Consider the following 17083-nt stretch of genomic DNA (forward strand, 5'->3'; position numbering starts at 1 on the left):
ACCCGTCTTAGTCCAGGAAAACATCTGATGGTCTTTAAATCAAGGGCAATTACTAAGGGTGTGGATGTCCAGGATGATGAGAGCCAGGCCCTGAGCTAGGAAAAGAAGTCTTGCTGCCAACCTAGGAGGCTGAGCAGGGAAGACCATCAAAGTAGCAAGAAAACCAAGAGAATGTGGCATCCTGGAACCACAATTTCTCCCTGAAGAGGAAGAAGGCAGGACCCGGCATGGGAGCCTAGTGGCCAAGAGATCTGAATAATCTACCTGGAGCCGTGTCCAGACCCCATGTCACAGATGCTCAATGAAACCCAAATTATGATGTCCAGATTCTTACCTGGAGCTCTGCCACTCACTGTCGCCATAAAACCTTCAAGGGGTCTTCCATGAGATCGGCTGACAATCTTTTAAAAAAAAATTTAGGATAGTTCTCGGTTTTCCGAACAGTTGTGAAGATAGTACAGAAAATTCCACATAAAGTTAACATCTGAATCTGGCGCATGTGCCAGGATGGATGAGTTGCTGTTGTCCAACTGCTGTTACAAACTAGAATCCACACTGTGTTTGGATTTTCATGGATTTTGCCAGATGCCTTTCTTCTGCTGGAGGTTTCCATTCAGGATACCACATCACTCTTAGGTGCCATTCCCAGGAGTCATGGGTAATCTCTCGAAAACGTTTTAAGAGAGCAACGCAGACCCAGTGGCCTTTGGTTCCACCATCTGTAACTAAAACCACCAATGGAAAATGTAATTCTTTCCTCAGAAAAGAATGATTAAACTTTCACTTGAAACACAGATGAAAGGGAAAGCGAAGAGTTCAAGGCACTTTATGAGAATGGAATGAAGTAGCCCTGGGAGGGGAAGATCCAAATCCCCTTTTTATTGTTCTGGAAGCAGCTAATTAAAATATTAAAAGTGCTGCCAGCCCTTTCTGCTTTCTCAGCTCCCAGCACAGGAATTAACCTCTGACTCATTTTCCTTGGCAACCTCATACTCAGGCTACAGTGACCTTGTAATCTGAGTAAAACTCTCCCTGGGTTGGCTCTGCAAGGCTGGACTTCTCAGTGTCAGTTGTGAGCGAGTTTTACGACGAAGGCTGTTAGAGTCCTTGAACTACGAGCAGGTGGGGCAATGGCTTGTTGGTGCCCGCAGTTGTGCAGTTAGCTCTTCGTCTCTGTTGTGTTCATGCACAAATTCAACAGACCCCAGGTAGAAAACGTTTGAATATGGGCAAGCTTTGCTTCTTTGTCATCGCTCCCTAAACACTACAGTGTTCACAATTATTTACACAGTGTACACATTGTCTTTGGCATTGTAAGCAATTTAGAGGTGATTTCAAATAGAGAAGAGGTTATGCGTAGCTCACATGCGAATACCACACAATTTAACCCGCAAGACTTGAGCACCCACAGATTTTGGCATCCAAGGTGGTGGTCCTAGAATCCATTTCCCATGGCGAGCAGGTGATAACTGTGTATAAACTCTGCTCTCTCCCTTAGAACCTGGGAAGGATATGACATGAGACACAAGGACAGTGACCAGGAATCCAGACGTGGTGTTTGTAGTCCCCTTTCCAGGAAAAAGTGACCCCCAGCAGAATCAAGGCAACTGTGAGCTTAGAGTCAGTTTTTTGGTAAAGTCACAGGAGGTCAGATACCTCTTGGGCTTTCTTTGTTTGTTTGCTTGTTTGTTTGTTTGTTTGTTTTGCCAGATGTCATTTAATGGTATTCACATACCCAGCCAAGGCACAGGAAGATTAGGTAAGATCTCGCACCCTCTAGCCACACACAAAACCACTGTGCTTTGCCCAACACAGCTGAGCCATGCTATGAAAATGGTGCTGCAGTAGGGTGAATTTTGCTGGTTGACTTGATAATACGATAATGCAATGTGCCCTTGCCACCATCCTAGGACCTAAAAGGGAACAGAGGGAGTTAAGGGCCAATAAGCTACTTTGCTAACTGACTTGGAATATCAGCAGTGGAGCACCTATGTGCATAAGGTGCTGGGCTAAGAACTGGGAAAGCCACAGGCAGCCACAGGACCAGGGCTCTGACACATCACCACATGCCAACAGCCAGGCACTCAGCAGCCAGTCAGCACATCAGTATCCAGCTGAGCTCACTTTCAATGGATCTGCCCTTCAGTTGCTTCTTACTCATCTTGGTCTAGAAGCCCTGTGATTCTAGAAGCCCAATTCTGTGATTCCATCAGTCTGAGCTGCAAGCAGGGAGAGGTTTTGGCTTCAGCAGCTGGCGGGCTTAGGGAAGTTAAATTCACATGAGCAGCTTGTATTTGGCTGGCTGTGCTCCCACCTGCCTGATACAGGTTCTTATTGCCTCTTTATCCCAATCTCCCTACCCTATAGAATCTCCTCCAGTTATTTCTTAGCCAGGAGGTTCTTGTTGATGCTCACTGTGGTCCTTTCATGAGTTTCTGTCCATGATGCACATGGGATTTTGACTGCCCTGACCTTTGCCAATGGCTCTTGATGATCAGAGAGTAACATCCAGGGCTGTTCCCGACTGCTTTCCTGCAGGACCCAAACAGTGCTGCCTGTCCCTCGGTCCTCATGGTGCCAGATCCGTGTTGTGTCCAGTGCATAAGTGCCATACTCACACTTGGTCACCTGGACAAGGTCACTTGTACCTCATATGCCAGAGCTGTTGAAAGCACTTCCTGTGGCCTCTGCCCACAGATCCACAGGATGCCATTCAAGGTGTAAGTGGGGCTGACACAGTTGCCTCAGTTTCCATCCTTCCTCTCATTGCTACCCCAGGTCCTCACATATTGTCTCTATTCTTTCTTCCTTCCTTATCTGAGCGAACAACCACCTTTCGGCTCATTAAGACCTACTGAGATGCACCAGGAACACTTCATGAGAGCATTAGCCTGGTGTTGCAGGACTAGCGAGGGAGACCTTGCTAAGCACTGGTTGCTGATTGCTTCACGTGGCTTGGGGTCTGGACTAGTGAGAGGAATGACCTGCACCCAGCATCTACTGCGTGGCCCTGAACAAAGATGGGTTGAGTTGAATGGTTCAAAAAGATGATTTTTTTTAAAGATTTGAATTCTTGATGTGGTCCTATGCAATATTTCAGCACGTACGTATAGCACAAGCTGACCAAATCAATCAACACTTCCATTTTCTTAGCTCTCCTTTGTGTGTGGAGGCTGACAGCTCTTTACACAGAGTATAACCCATGACCATGATCTACACTCATCTCACTGTGCTAAGGAGTGCCCGAATCCTTGACTTGAACCTCACTGTGTTTTGGTACCCCTCATTCGCCCTCTCTGGGTCCCTCTGCCCTCCTGCTCCCTACTCTGCCAACCAACCCTCCAGGAATTACTAAGCTCAGATTTTTAAAAATTCCACATGTGAGAGAGAACATGTGTCATGTTACACTATGTCTGCCTTTCAGTTTTACCTGTTTTGCTGCAAACGTCAGGGTCTCTCCTTCTTTTCATGGCTAGCTAACAGTGTGTGTGTGTGTGTGTGTGTGTGTGTGTGTGTGTGTGTGTGTACACATACACAAGTCAACACATCAGCAGGGCTAGTTCCTACTGAAGAGCGTTCCTTGCCTCTTGCAGCTCCTAGAGGTGGCTGAAAGCCGTTTCTTTCTGATCTCCTTCAGTTGCCTCAAATGCCCTTTGCTCCTCTATCTCCTCTTGTGTGTCGCTTACAAGGACCTCTGTGATTCTACTGCACCTATTCCGAGAGCCCAGGATCTCCTTGTCTCCACATCCCTCACTAGATCACATCTGTATGTGCCTCTCGCCATAGAAGTTTGCATGGTCACAGGCTTCAAGGGTATCTTTCAATCACATTATGATGCCCATTGGAGTGGGAGGGCAGAAAGAACGAGCTGTTCCTCTAAACCCTCACATGCATTTTTATTAGAAGAAATAAGAATCGGACACTTACTTTTTGTTTCCCAGGCTAGTTCACCACAGGTTAAGCATCCCTAATATATATATATTCTGAATCCAAAGACATCCCAATATGAAACATGTCCTGTCCCAAGTATCTTAACTTCAGGGATACTTGACCTGTAGTCATTTCAGGACCTCCCATTCACCACAGTGGAGAGGAGTACCTTTGCAAATCTGGTTTGATTCGAGACAAGGACAATCATACAAGAGACGACTATGTTTTACACTGAACTATTCCCTAGTCAATGTTTTGATATGGGTAATGTATTATCCGAGACAGTTACTGCAGATTTCTTTGGGCTGCCCTGACAGAGAATGCTATCATATCATATTGTATTACTATAATGCGGAAGTTACGAAGCTCCGAGCTCATGAACAGTACTCGAACACTGTCATGTGTAATTCACTTATGAGTGATAGAATTAGTATTTACAGACTTGCATATATTACCGCACGCATCTTGCTTTATTGTGATTATAGGCTTAGATGGTTGAATTAATATCCCGTGCTACTTTGAGAGAAATGAAACTCAAATCCTCTGACTGCCACAATTTGTTGTTTTTACATTGTGTCCTCTTAAGAACCCAACTGCATGCCTGTTACTAATTTTGCCTAAATTCCAACTTACAAAGACTTGAACTTTTACCTCCTCTGTTTTAGATAGCAAACTCATCAGATGCCATCCCACTGCTTAGATCCCAGTGTGTAAATTAAATGAGGTACGGGTCATGTTGGGATCACAGTAAACTGGGCTTCTGTCCCTCTCAGTGATCTATGTGGTTCCCCAACCAAAAGGAAGCTCTTTCTGTCCTCACAGACTGCACAGTGCAGTGACCTCACCAGCCTGTGAAAGCTTGGTGGCACATACCAGGGTTGGGTGATGTGCTGCTGTGGAATGTGAGGAAGAAAGAAAAGACAGCACTTATCACAGGATGAAAACACAGGGGTGGAGAGAGACCCAACTTCACTTTGAACTTGATAAACTTTGACGTCATTCCTCGTTAAAATACACAGTGCCTCTCACTCACTCACCTCCCCATGGTGCATTTCTGGAACACAGCCACAGAGCAGAAAAATGCTGGACATTCTTTTTTCCCAGGAGACTTTTTCCAAAGCGCTGTGCCTTCCTGTTGCACCTGGATAGGCGTACACAGTAGTCAGTGGTTCCCGGAGACTAGCACAGAAGGTTCACCGTGCAGCCACAGACGTGTGGAAACCAGCCTAAGAACTGGTACCAGCTTGCTTTCCTTCCTGCCCTCCACCGTGTTTCCTGTCTAGCCCTTGCTACTTCCTTAACAAGGAGCCCCTGGAAGGAATGGGCTGGGAACATGCCTTGGAAATGAGGGTGTGAACCACTGATAGCACACTGTGACACAGGTTTCCTCTTGGGGCAACCAGAGAGAACCAACAAGGGGATGACCAAGGAATGAGGAAGAGGGCACCGCGAGGGGAATGGGGTGGGTGGCGGTGACTCTTCTTTCTCCACAGCTTGTCTGTGACCATGACCGGGTCCTCACCAGCAGTTGGGCTTCCTGCCACTCCAGAATGCCCTCCAAAAAATACTGCCTCTGAGAGAAGAAACTGCATTTCTCATAGCTACAGGGAGCAGGCTGCTTGCCTCCAGGTGTGGGCTGCCAGCCAGTCACGTTGGGAACCCAAGAATAAGATAGCAAAGGGTCCCCTGTGTTGCCCAGTTGGGATCCACACCAGTGAATCTGCTCAGGGGACTCTAGCAGGTGTCTCAGCTGCAAGCACACAGGATGGAATGGGCCTCATCCTCATCCCTGTTTTTGGGGATCTCTTTACCACGCCCCAAAGATCCCACCTACTGAATCAGATACACCCAGACAGTCTGAGTCAGGAAGCAGCAAATGGAGTGAAGAAAATACAAAACTTGACAGATTCAATCATCTTCCTTTTTTTTTTTTTTTTTAAAGATTTATTCATTTTATTACAGCCAGATATACAGAGAGGAGGAGAGACAGAGAGGAAGATCTTCCGTCCGATGGTTCACTCCCCAAGTGAGCCGCAACGGGCCGGTGCGCGCCGATCCTAAGCCGGGAACCTGGAACCTCTTCCGGGTCTCCCACACGGGTGCAGGGTCCCAAAGCATTGGGCCGTCCTCGACTGCTTTCCCAGGCCACAAGCAGGGAGCTGGATGGGAAGTGGAGCCGCCGGGATTAGAACCGGCGCCCATATGGGATCCCGGGGCTTTCAAGGAGAGGACGTTAGCCGCTAGACCACGCCGCCGGGCCCCAATCATCTTCCTTAAACAAATGTTTGAGTTACTCACCACTGTTATAAAGTTTTACTAACTTGGTTTTGCCTAATTAATGAGACCCCCTACCCCAAAGGGATTCTGACACCAAAATGGGTGCTCAGGGGCCCAGCACAACAGCCTAGTGCCTAAAGTCCTTGCCTTGCACGTGCCTGTGATCCCATATGGGCACTGGTTCTAATCCTGGTGACCCCGCTTCCTATTCAGCTCCCTGTTTGTGGCCTGGATAGCAGTTAAGGATGGCCCAAAGCCTTGGAACCCTGTACCTGTATGAGAGACTTGGAAGGAGCTCCTGGCTCCTGGCTTTGGATTGACTCAGCCCTGGCCATTGCAGCCACTTGGGGAGTGACTCAACAGGCAGAAGATCTTCCTCTCTGTCTCTCCTCCTGTCTGTATATATGACTTTCCAATAAAAACAAATAAATTGTTTAAAAAAGTGGATGCTCATGGCAAGTCAGAAGGGTAGAGCTGAAAATATTCAAAGTTTCATTTTATTTGTTTTAGTTTTTGAGAGATGAGAGAGAGAGAGAGAGAAGCACTCTGATTCACTGGTTCAATTCCCAAATACCTGCAGTGGCTGAGCTGCTGAAAACAAGAGCCGGGAACTCGGTCCGGGTCTCCCACAGAAATGGTAGAAACCCAGTCACTTGTTGAGCCATTGCTGTGACCTTCTAGCTTATCAGCAGTAGCAAAAACTTGAAATCAGAACCTGGGGGCAACTCTCAGGCACACTCACAGGGGATGCAGATGGCTTAACCACTAAGCCAAATGCCAGCCCCCACTTTTTCTTTTACTCATTTTTATCTTAATTTTTTTTTTTTTTAAAAAAAAGGTTGTTTTTTGTTCGTTTGAAAGGCAAAGTGGCCTAGAGAGCAAGAGATGGAAAGATGAAGAGAGAAGGAGATCTTTCACTTGCTGGCTGACTTCCCTAATGGCTGTAAAAGCTAGAAATGGGCCAAGCCAAAGCCACTAGCCTGGAACTGCATTTGGGTCTCCCATGTGGCTGATGGTGGTCCAAGTGCTCAGGCCATCTTTCATGGCTTTCCCAGGTGCATCAGCAGCAAGCTGAATCTGAAGCAGAGTAACTGGGACTCGAACCGTTGCTTGAATATGGGATGTCAGTGTTGCAGGTAGTAACTCGGGCAGCTGTGCCATAATGCCAGCCTCACATCCTGAACTAAAAAAAAAAATCCTACTGATGATATATTACTTACAATGTAGATTATATATACGGCTTTATATGGAAATATATGTGTATCCCAAAGAAAAAAATTTATCTGTTTGGGAGGGATTTAACAATGTTTTCGTGGCTGGGGTGAAAATCAGAGGAGAATGGGGACCAAATCACTACGGATGTAAAGCGCAAGTCCTTAGTTTGGTCAGCAAAGTCTGCAGTCTCAGGCACCCCAAGCCACCTGCACACACCCTGCACTTGCTATAAGAGGTAAGCTTTCTGCCAGCCTAAGTCAGCCACCTGTTTCTGCACCACACCCTACAGCGCCCCCTTTGGGGGGCTCTTTGCATTTCTCTCACCCAGCACTTCACAAGCAACCATTCACATTGTCTTCACCATTGTTACCTTCCACAATCTCACAGAAAATGTATCCTGTAAAGGCAAAAATAATAATAATAATAATAATAATGAAAACTATGCTTGGATTTCGAAATATTTTGCCCTCCATAAAATTATCTTCCAATTTCCCCTTTTCTGTGCATTTTTTGAAATCCCTCATAGTTGCCCCATTATTTGGTCCCAGAGTACATTCTAAGTCCTTCTTGGGCAAATGTTACATCCCTTGTGAACATGAGGACATCTTTCTCTTTGATTTTTGCAACTATTTAGGTCATTTTCCAACTTCAAACAAACATTCTATAACTGTTGGTTGCTCCTTTTCTTTGGAGAATAGAAGACATCAAAATCATAAATTTTAAGACAACATTAGCACCTGCCATATTAGTCAGGGTAGGCAAACTTCTGTGACCAGCCTCAAGATTCCAGTGGCTTACAGTAGCCAAGATCTGTTCCTTCTTATACCACAGTCTAATGCCATCCCATCAACCAATTCAAGATTTTTGTCTACAGCTCTGCTACTTTCAAGGGCCCCATCCAACACAGAAACTCAGATCGTCCCAAGTCACTGCAAGAAGATTGGGATTGAGGTCCAGAAGGGAGAAAAGGATGGACATGGTATTGATAGACTCAGGAAGTGTCTGAAATTCTTAGATCATAAGACACCGTAAAGGTCTTTATGCAACCATGAGAAAAACTTGGTAGGGCAAGGGACTGTAATGCAGAAGGGTAAACCATCACTTGGGATGTCTGTGCTGCATGTTGGAGTGTGTGGGCACTCAGGTACAGCCTCTGCTTCCAGCCTAGCTTCCTGCTGATGCAAAGCCCAGGAAGTATAGATGATGCTTCAAACGCTTGGGATGCTACTCACACCTGGGAGACCTGCAAGAGGTTCCTGGCATTTAACTTTTTGACTGTCTCCACCCCTAGGATTGTGGGCACTGGAGGAGATTACTAGTGGACAGAAGATACCCTGTCTCTCTCTCTCTCTCCCTTTCAAATGAAAACATATAAATAAAGGAACAAATTTTATAAACACCTCAGATGGCATCCATGCAGTGCATTTTTCAAGGCATGATGTGGAAAACTATAAATGATCATTGCATCTTTAAATAACCAAGCATGATTAAAAAAAAAACTAGCAATCCATTCCAACTCAGTTGAAATGTCATTTTGGAGCAGCTGAAGAAGTCTCAGTGACAGCTGATACTGGCAACTAGATGCATGAGTGCCGGAACTTCTGAATTCAGCAGCTACAGAGGTCAGACTGGCTTCAGAACAAATTCCACCCAGAATCCCTCTCAGTCTAGGATTATACCCGTCATTTAGATTATGTTTATACTGGGCTCCAGAAGGAATATTTTATACCGAATCAGTTGTGTTTATAAGAAGATATTACCACGAAGGAGGTACGGAGTCAGTGGGAGAACAAATCTGCCTTGTTTGCTCCAAACAGATTTGCAATATCCCAACACCGGAGACAGAAAATATAATGGTAGAAAAACCTAGTGATCTTTTCCGATTCCTTTGAGCAATTAAAAGTCCAAAGTGATTCAAAACTTGAATTCAGTAATGGATTGAATTTGAAAGCAGAACTGATGTTTATCTTATACATGGAAAGGCAATTACAAGACTCCAGGAAAGAAGCTTGGAAAATCAGAGAGCCAGAAACTGATGAGTTGCTCCAGCAAGGAGCAGTCAGTCTCAGACTTAAAGCTGAGCAACATGGGGCTGGCACTGTGGTGTAACAAGTGTAACCATTGTCTGCCACACCAACATCCTATATAGGTGCAGGTTCAAGTCCTGGCTGCTCCACTTTCTGATTGAGCTCCCTGCTAATGTACCTGGGAAAGCAATGGAGGATAACCCACATGCTTGGGGTTCCTGCACCCGTGTAAGAGGTCTAAAAGAAGCTCCTGGCTCCTGGCTTCAGATTAGCCTGTGGATCAGCCCAGCCTCAGTTACAAAGGCCATTTGGAGAGTGAAACAGCAGATCGAAGATGTCTATCTATCTATCTATCTATCTATCTATCTATCTACCTATCTCTCCCTTCCTTCCTCTCTTTTTCTCTCTCTGTAACTTTGGCTTTCAGATAAATACATAAAAAAAAAAAAAAAAAAAAAAAACCAGTCGCAACAACACTAAGGGCAGGGAGATAGAGGCTGGGGTCTGAGGACCCAGGGGAACACTCTTTGAAGCCAGGGTTCAGACAACTGGGCAAGGACATTTCCCAGAGATGTAACCCACGAAGTATGTTTTTGGAAAAACTCCTGATGACTGCAAGGAAGTGATGAAAATGAGGGGATCTTCCAGCAAGTGGAGTAAATGAAATCAGCTGTATCCCAAACTCACTCGAATAAAAAAAAAAAAAAGAGGCTTATAATGTTTGTAGTTTCGGAAACTAAAGGCCAGAAAAGCAGGATACTGACTCTAGAAAGAGTCTCAGGGAAGACAGTATCATGGCAGGAATACATGCAAGCGAAAGATCCCACGGCAAGACAGGGAACAAGCTCGGGGAGCGGTCAGGTTCACTTTTACAGCCACCTTTTCATGAGAGCTAACCAGAGTCCCACAAGAGCTGCATTGCATTAGTTCCTTCCAAGGTTAGCGTGTTCAATGACCTCATTGCTTTGCTCTAGGTCCCAACAAGCTCTTAGCATCACTACCCCCAGGGTCTGAGCTTTCATCTCATGGACTTCTGCACAACAGCAGGGAGGCATATGCCTGTACTCAGGGTGTGTGTTTTGTTCAAGTGTGCTCACTCATCATCCATCAAACTCAAAGAAATTCAAGCCTAAAGGGAGAAAAATGCCCGATTGTCCTACTGTACCATGTCCTGTACCCATGCTCATCAGGGGTATGTACTCCACTCAATACACCCTTGGGAAGGCTTCTTGTGCCTGTCCCCTGCGTTCTGGCCTTGGGATTTTATGTTGTCTAAGAGGCAAGGACCACACGGAAGTCCAGCCAGGGCTTAGACTGCTGGGACATCTCTCAACCAAATCCCTTTGGGGACTTCTAGTCCAATGTGTCCCAGCACATCCACGTCCTTCTCCCTCTCCGTCTTCTGCTCTGCTGGACTCTGGCCACTCTCGCCGTGGGGAGAATGAGGCAGATGCATTCTCCCAAGTTCTGAGCTGCCATACGTGTGTCCCTCTCTCCTCCCCCTCCTCCTTCTTCTTGGTAAAGTTTTTGTTTGTTTGTTTGTTTGTTTTTGTTTTTAAAGACAGAGAACCCTTCCATCACTTAGTCCATTTTCTAATTGGTCACAGCTGTGATTGGACTAGGCCATAGCCAGAAGCTCCTGGCTCTCCCACATGGCTGCAACACTTGGGCCACCTTCCTTTGCTTTCTCAGATGCTTTGGCAAGAAACTGGATCAGAAGTGGAGCAGCTGGGACATGACCTGCCACCCTTATGGTATGCTGGCATCGCAGCCTGGAAATGCTGGGCCTCAATGCCAGCCCCCTGCCTATCTCTTAAAGGCTGGGGTCAGAATAAGCCCATAGTAATGGCAGGATTCAGTTTTTCATGATAGGGCTACAGGGACGTGAAGTCCTAGAAACCTTAGACGGAATCTGGGTCTGCTGATCATCTAAAATTATCCTGCAGTGAACAAATTATTCCCTGTACCTTTCTAAGTGGGTAGTTGCCACCAAATCGTAAGACTCCTTACAGCTACTGCGCCTCTTCTTTTGGGAGAACACTGTGTCTCCTGTGTTTCTCAAAGTTCTTTTCTTCATTGCAAAGTGTCCATACTAATAAATAAATCCTGTTCAGAAAGGCCTGTGCCAACTTCAAAGTAAGCACAGAACACTATAAACTGCCTTATTCAGTCCTCCAGTGGAATTTACCATTTCTCTGCTTCTCTCTCTTAACTATGTGTTCAGAGTAACTCTTCCCAGTTCAGCCTTGTTTGCTTCAGAGGGTAAGATCCAGATCTGTCTTATCTTTGTTTCTTCAGCCCAGCCTAGACCATGGCTCTAGCACAGAGCCCGTGCTGGGTCCTGCCTGGCTCTCAACTCTCTCCTGTCTCCCCTCCCCTCCCTGCTGCCACAATCTCTTGGTCCTCTTCTGCAAGCCTGGCCCAGCTTTGGGCTCCTAGTGTCACAGATAATTGGGTGGGTGGCTGGATGGGTGGTTAGATGAGTAGATAAATGAATGGGTGGGTAGGTGGATGGATGAGTGGATAAATGGATGGGTGGGTGGACAGATGGGTAAGTGGATGGATGGATCAATCGATCGATGGATACAGCTGTGGTTTCTGTGAACCAACATCTTATCTTCTGCTCCAGTTTTCTCAGTTGAGCTCACCTTTGTCCTCCTACACTCCAGCCCTTGCTGACAGACTTGCATTGCCTTCCTGTGTACCTGATCCTGGACGCTTTTAGCTTTGCTACCCTCAGATTTGTTGCTTTGTTTTGGATCACGTTGTGGCTTCAGTTTGCCTCACAACTATTTTGTGGCTGCCTAATTCCTGTTGCCGTTCTCTCTGTTCCATGAACACCCATTCATCTCTCAGAATGACCCTTCCCCATCATTCTCAGCCCTCCCCGTATGGCCCTATTGATGACTCTGGACCCTCCTAATCACAGGTTGCATCTTCATATCCAGCCCCACAGTGCTCAATAAATACAGATGAACTAAATTGTATTTTTGTTTTCTCTTTGATTAACAAGTATATCCAGAGAAAATGGACTACTTTCACAAAACTGGACTCTGGTGCCCTATGCCATAATGCCTATCTCATTCCAAGCACCCCATAAATGAGGACCACTCATTTGTGATAGGCCTGGCATTGGAGGGTATTTCCTGTCCCCAGCCCGACCTTGGTATTTCTCTTTAGAATATGATTTGCTACCTTAATTTGATCACTTTCCAGTGCTTATATAATGCTTTTTGTGGGACCCTACAATAAAGTGTGTGACTAAATCAATCGTAAAATTTTATTGTAGGGTAGGAGCAGAAAACTCAGGGTAAGAATGAGTACTGATTTGAGTGAACTGACAGGGCTGTTGAGCGACTAATAAACAGAGCTCACGTCCCAGGCAGAAGGGAATGCAATGGCAGGAATTCTCCTCAGGCTACACAGAACAATGTGAAATCTCGAATTTATGAACTGTTCCCAGAATTCTCCATTCAATATTTTCAATTTCCATCATTAGTTAACATGAATACAATGGAGTCTGAAATGATGTGTACACTGGAGTCAGGAAAAAGATGAATGGAGCTGTGAACAGATGCATACAATGGTGGGAGGTGATGCTGTTGTCTGGTTAGAAATTCGAGTTTATCGTTAACAAAAGGCTTCATCGGTGTTTGTGCTATGCTGTCTGACAGGTAGCACTGGGGACTCTGCCTCCTGAACTTCTGGAAGTTGGATGTGGAGGAGGAGGAGGAGAACATGTACATGCTCCAGGGACTCACAGAAATGAAAGGCCAGTGATTGGGTGTGTGGAGGATGCACCAACTCAAACACCGCCAAATCCCCACCCGTTGGAATGACACTGGAGCCCGAGCAGGAAGCATTGCCTGTCTTTATTAGAACTGTGTGAGAGAGAGGTATACTGTGTCTTTCTCATCAAAGACTGTATCTCCTTTCAGGTGAGTTCTAAGGAATTGGCTGTTGCAGAGGTATCACAGATGCCAGGGGTACCCCGGCCCCTGAGCAAGAATGGTGCCCCCTTCTAGGCACTGTCTCCTTCTGATTGGCACTCTAGGTGTCTTTGTTCTAGAGCGTGCCACCAAGGGGCAGAGGTACAGCACACTGATTTTCACTCTGGAAAACACCCTTCGGAACTGCAGCTGCCCTGTAGATGTCCGGGCCTGTGACTACAGTTTGGCCAACCTGATGTGCAGCTGCAACACGGTGCTGCCAGCTGCAGTGGAGAGAAGTGCCAGCTATGACGGCCGTCTCACCATCTGGTTCACAGACGTGTCAGCCCTGGGCCGCCTGTTGAACTTCACATTGGTCCATGACCTGAAGCTCGCCCTATGCAGCTCCAGCACTCTCCCCTCTGCCTACCTGGCCATCTGTGGACTGAGGAGGCTCCATGTCACCACTGAGGCCAAGTCTCTATTCCCTGAGCAGAGCCTGTTCATCCACAGCGGTGGGGACACTGGCTCCGAGGACAAGCTCCTGCAGTCACATATAAAAGGGCAGCCGTGCACATCTGTCTCCTTCTTGGATGTGGCTCTCTTCAACAGGAACTCATCCTTGAAGTCTTACAGTATAGAGAATGTGGCCAGCATAGTCCACAACTTCCCTAGCTTCTCTTACTTTAAAACCTTCCCCATGGCCAGCAACCAAAGCTGTGTAGTCACAGTCATTTACTGATGTCACGATTGTGTCCGGCCACCAAGAACTCTGTCATGTGATGCACAATTTAAACAAAAAATTGGGGGCTAAGGCCAAGAGGTGGGTGCCTTCCCTGCACCTCCAATGCTAGTACAAGAAGGCTGGAAGACATGCCCACAAATCAAGATACAGCCATCACCACTTATCTAAAATGGATACAGACCAAGACCCCTAGGAGATGCCAAAAAATGGCAGGTAGTGCCACACCTGTGGGTGCTGTCCATACACATCTGTGATATAGTGCATAAACCAGGCACTGTGTGAGGTTAGCCACCATAACTAGCAGTAAAACAGAGCAACTTGCACCTTGCCTTTACTGCAATAAAACTTGGGTGACTGTCAATCTCTCTCGTTCTCTCTCTTCTTTTTCTCAAAATATATTGTACTTTTACTGAAGAAACACCGTACAGCTCTTCTTTGCAATGCCAGATTGCCAGAATCATTTTTCTTGTGTCTTGGGGGCATTATAGAGTAAAACAGGGTGATTGGAATGTAAACCCTGGGGGACTGATAACTGAGACGGCTATTGAGTGGCTAATGAATGGGTAGTGGACACAAGGTGTACATGCTGGACAGAGGGAGAGTTTACATCCCAGACAGGAAGGAATGGGATGGCACAAGTTCTCATCAGGCTACTCAGAGCAGTGTGAAATCTCACATTTATGAACTGTTTCCAGGATTTTCCATTTAATATTTTCAGCTTGCCAGGGACCACGGGAAACTACAACGGTCAAAAGAGAGAGAACTCAGGAAAAGGGGAACTTCTGTCCTGCTTTACATTTTTTTTTCTATTATATTTGGAACTGTGTTTAATTACCCTGGGGACTAGCCTTGGAACCTCACATTCATCTTTAGCACCATTCCTGTGGTCAAAAATGCCCATGTTACTAATCCATCTTTTAACAGGTAGACTCTTAGGGCTCATTTGGATGTTAAAAATGGAAATAGTTTTATGTATGCTGATTAAAGGAATCAAAGCAAAATTTTTTTTAGACTCAAACTGGCTTGTCATTGTTGCACATAGGGATCCTTTCCTCCTAGACACACAGAACACACAGAATCTGTGACAATTGTGACCTACCTTAGGATGCCCTAAAGTGGAAGCACTGTGACATTCATGACACTGCAATGATAGGAGTTACCTTTACAAGGAAGTTACAGACTGGTGGGTTGACCACATTCATCACAGATCTCACTCACCACATTTTTCCCTGCCTTAGCTTTAGTGTAGGGTAACTGAAATAGCCTGACATTTCCACAATTGCTTAATTGATGGGGGATTTGGCCACTCAGGCTAATTAGCATGAGCCCATAAATGTCAGTGTTTAAAACTAGGCCAAATGAAGACCAAAGTACAAAATTTAATTGAAAAAGATGATGACCTCACTACTGACTTTGACCTTCAAAAATAACATTAAAATGATATGGGATTCCCTGTCAGGAGCCATGCACTATAGCCACACTGAAGCCATTTTGAATATAGACCTATGGGACAGTGGAAAACCCCCCGTTGGCTAGATGCTTGGGAAAGAAGTTATGAAACTAATCACACGCTTAGCTTCAATTGTTCCTAGCAACTGTTTCAGAATGTGATTGATGCTGTACTTACCAACATCTTGTTACTGATTACCTACGCTATTGTCGATATGTTGGTTACTATTGTTGATATGGTGGCTGTTCAAGAACAATCGGTCTTGAGACCATGGCTTGCGTCCCAGTTTCTCTTTCCCTGAGCCTTAGTTACTGAATAATATAAAAACCCTCAGTTGAAATCAATAAACTGACAGCTTGATCAGACCTACTGTCTTGCTGTCCATTCTTTGTGTCTCTTGTCCCTTCATTCTCTCCTAGGTGGCTGCGACCCTGTTGACTGTCCTGCTGGACGGGACAATTCCCCTGCGTGTTTCAACTGAAAGCTGGCAAGAAGAGCAGGTGTGTGTACGTGTGCGTGTGTGTGTGTGTGTGTTGTATTCACTCAGCAAAGCCCTAGCCATGACTGAACCAAACTGCAATTCCAATAAGCAATTGTTTTCTACTTTATTTTGCAAGCACAACCTTCAATCAGATGCTCCGTACTACCAGTACATTGTTTTAGTTCATGGCGGAAGATTTTAGTTTACCTCTTTCTGTGTCATATGGATCAATTGGCTAAAAATATGTAAGATTATGAGGTTTGAATGATATGAGGAAACTTTATGGTATATGGAAATTATAGTCCATAGAATTGAAGATGTGCTTATTTTGGCACAAGAAGTCTTGAAATCCATGCTTACAAAGTTCAGGAAAAATGTTTATTATGAAAACATGCATGAATTTCGAGATTTGTAGCATCAAAGTCTACACATCTTTTATACATTTTAGTTTATTTTCTAGGCAGAAAGCTGGGTAATTAGAGAGAGAGAGAGAGAGAGAACACAAGAGTCCTCCATCCACTTGTTCACTTCCTACATGCCCACATGGCTAAGACTAGGCTGCAGAAGACGAGAGCTTCTGCTGGGTTGTTGTGGGTTGAGGAGCTGATTTACATTACATTAGCTGAGCACTCAGGAATCAGGCCTAAGGCAGTAGCACCTGGCCTTTGCAGATTCATTGACGTCCTATTGTCCTGTTACTGGACTTGGGGGGAAGAGGAGATAATATGTAATAAGGAGGCTTGGGAGCAGACGGCTCCCAGCACTTCTACCGCCACCATGGTCTCCATGTGTCGGTGCTTTTCGCTTGGACATTGGCCGCGCCTACTATGCCGGCTCAGCGGAAGAATTCTAATCTGTCCAGGCATTTTTGCTATTGTGAGACTGGCTTTTTACACAATGTGAGCTTGGAGGTTAATGTCAATAATAATGTCTTACAAAAGGGCCTTCTATTATTCCTACTGTCTTGGTTGTCTTCATTGACCTTATGTTAATCAAGGGACCTGTAATTAGGGTTTCATTCTTTTCTTA

General features: G+C 45.6%; 1 protein-coding gene across 1 annotated transcript; it reads left to right on the forward strand.

Annotated features, from left to right (window-relative positions):
* The first annotated feature begins 13177 nt into the window (after positions 1–13177).
* C3H21orf62 (chromosome 3 C21orf62 homolog) lies at positions 13178–15123 on the forward strand. Its single transcript, XM_058661235.1, has one exon. The coding sequence runs from the start codon at positions 13458–13460 to the stop codon at positions 14118–14120; it is 663 nt and encodes a 220-aa protein (XP_058517218.1). The 5' UTR covers positions 13178–13457; the 3' UTR covers positions 14121–15123.
* Positions 15124–17083: the final 1960 nt, after the last annotated feature.

The sequence above is a fragment of the Ochotona princeps genome, chromosome 3 (genome assembly GCF_030435755.1).
Source record: "Ochotona princeps isolate mOchPri1 chromosome 3, mOchPri1.hap1, whole genome shotgun sequence".
NCBI lineage: Eukaryota > Metazoa > Chordata > Mammalia > Lagomorpha > Ochotonidae > Ochotona > Ochotona princeps.

Excerpts from the sequence above, each read along its gene's own strand:
- C3H21orf62 (XM_058661235.1), top strand. The coding sequence starts at position 13,458 with ATGGTGCCCCCTTCTAGGCACTGTCTCCTTCTGATTGGCACTCTAGGT.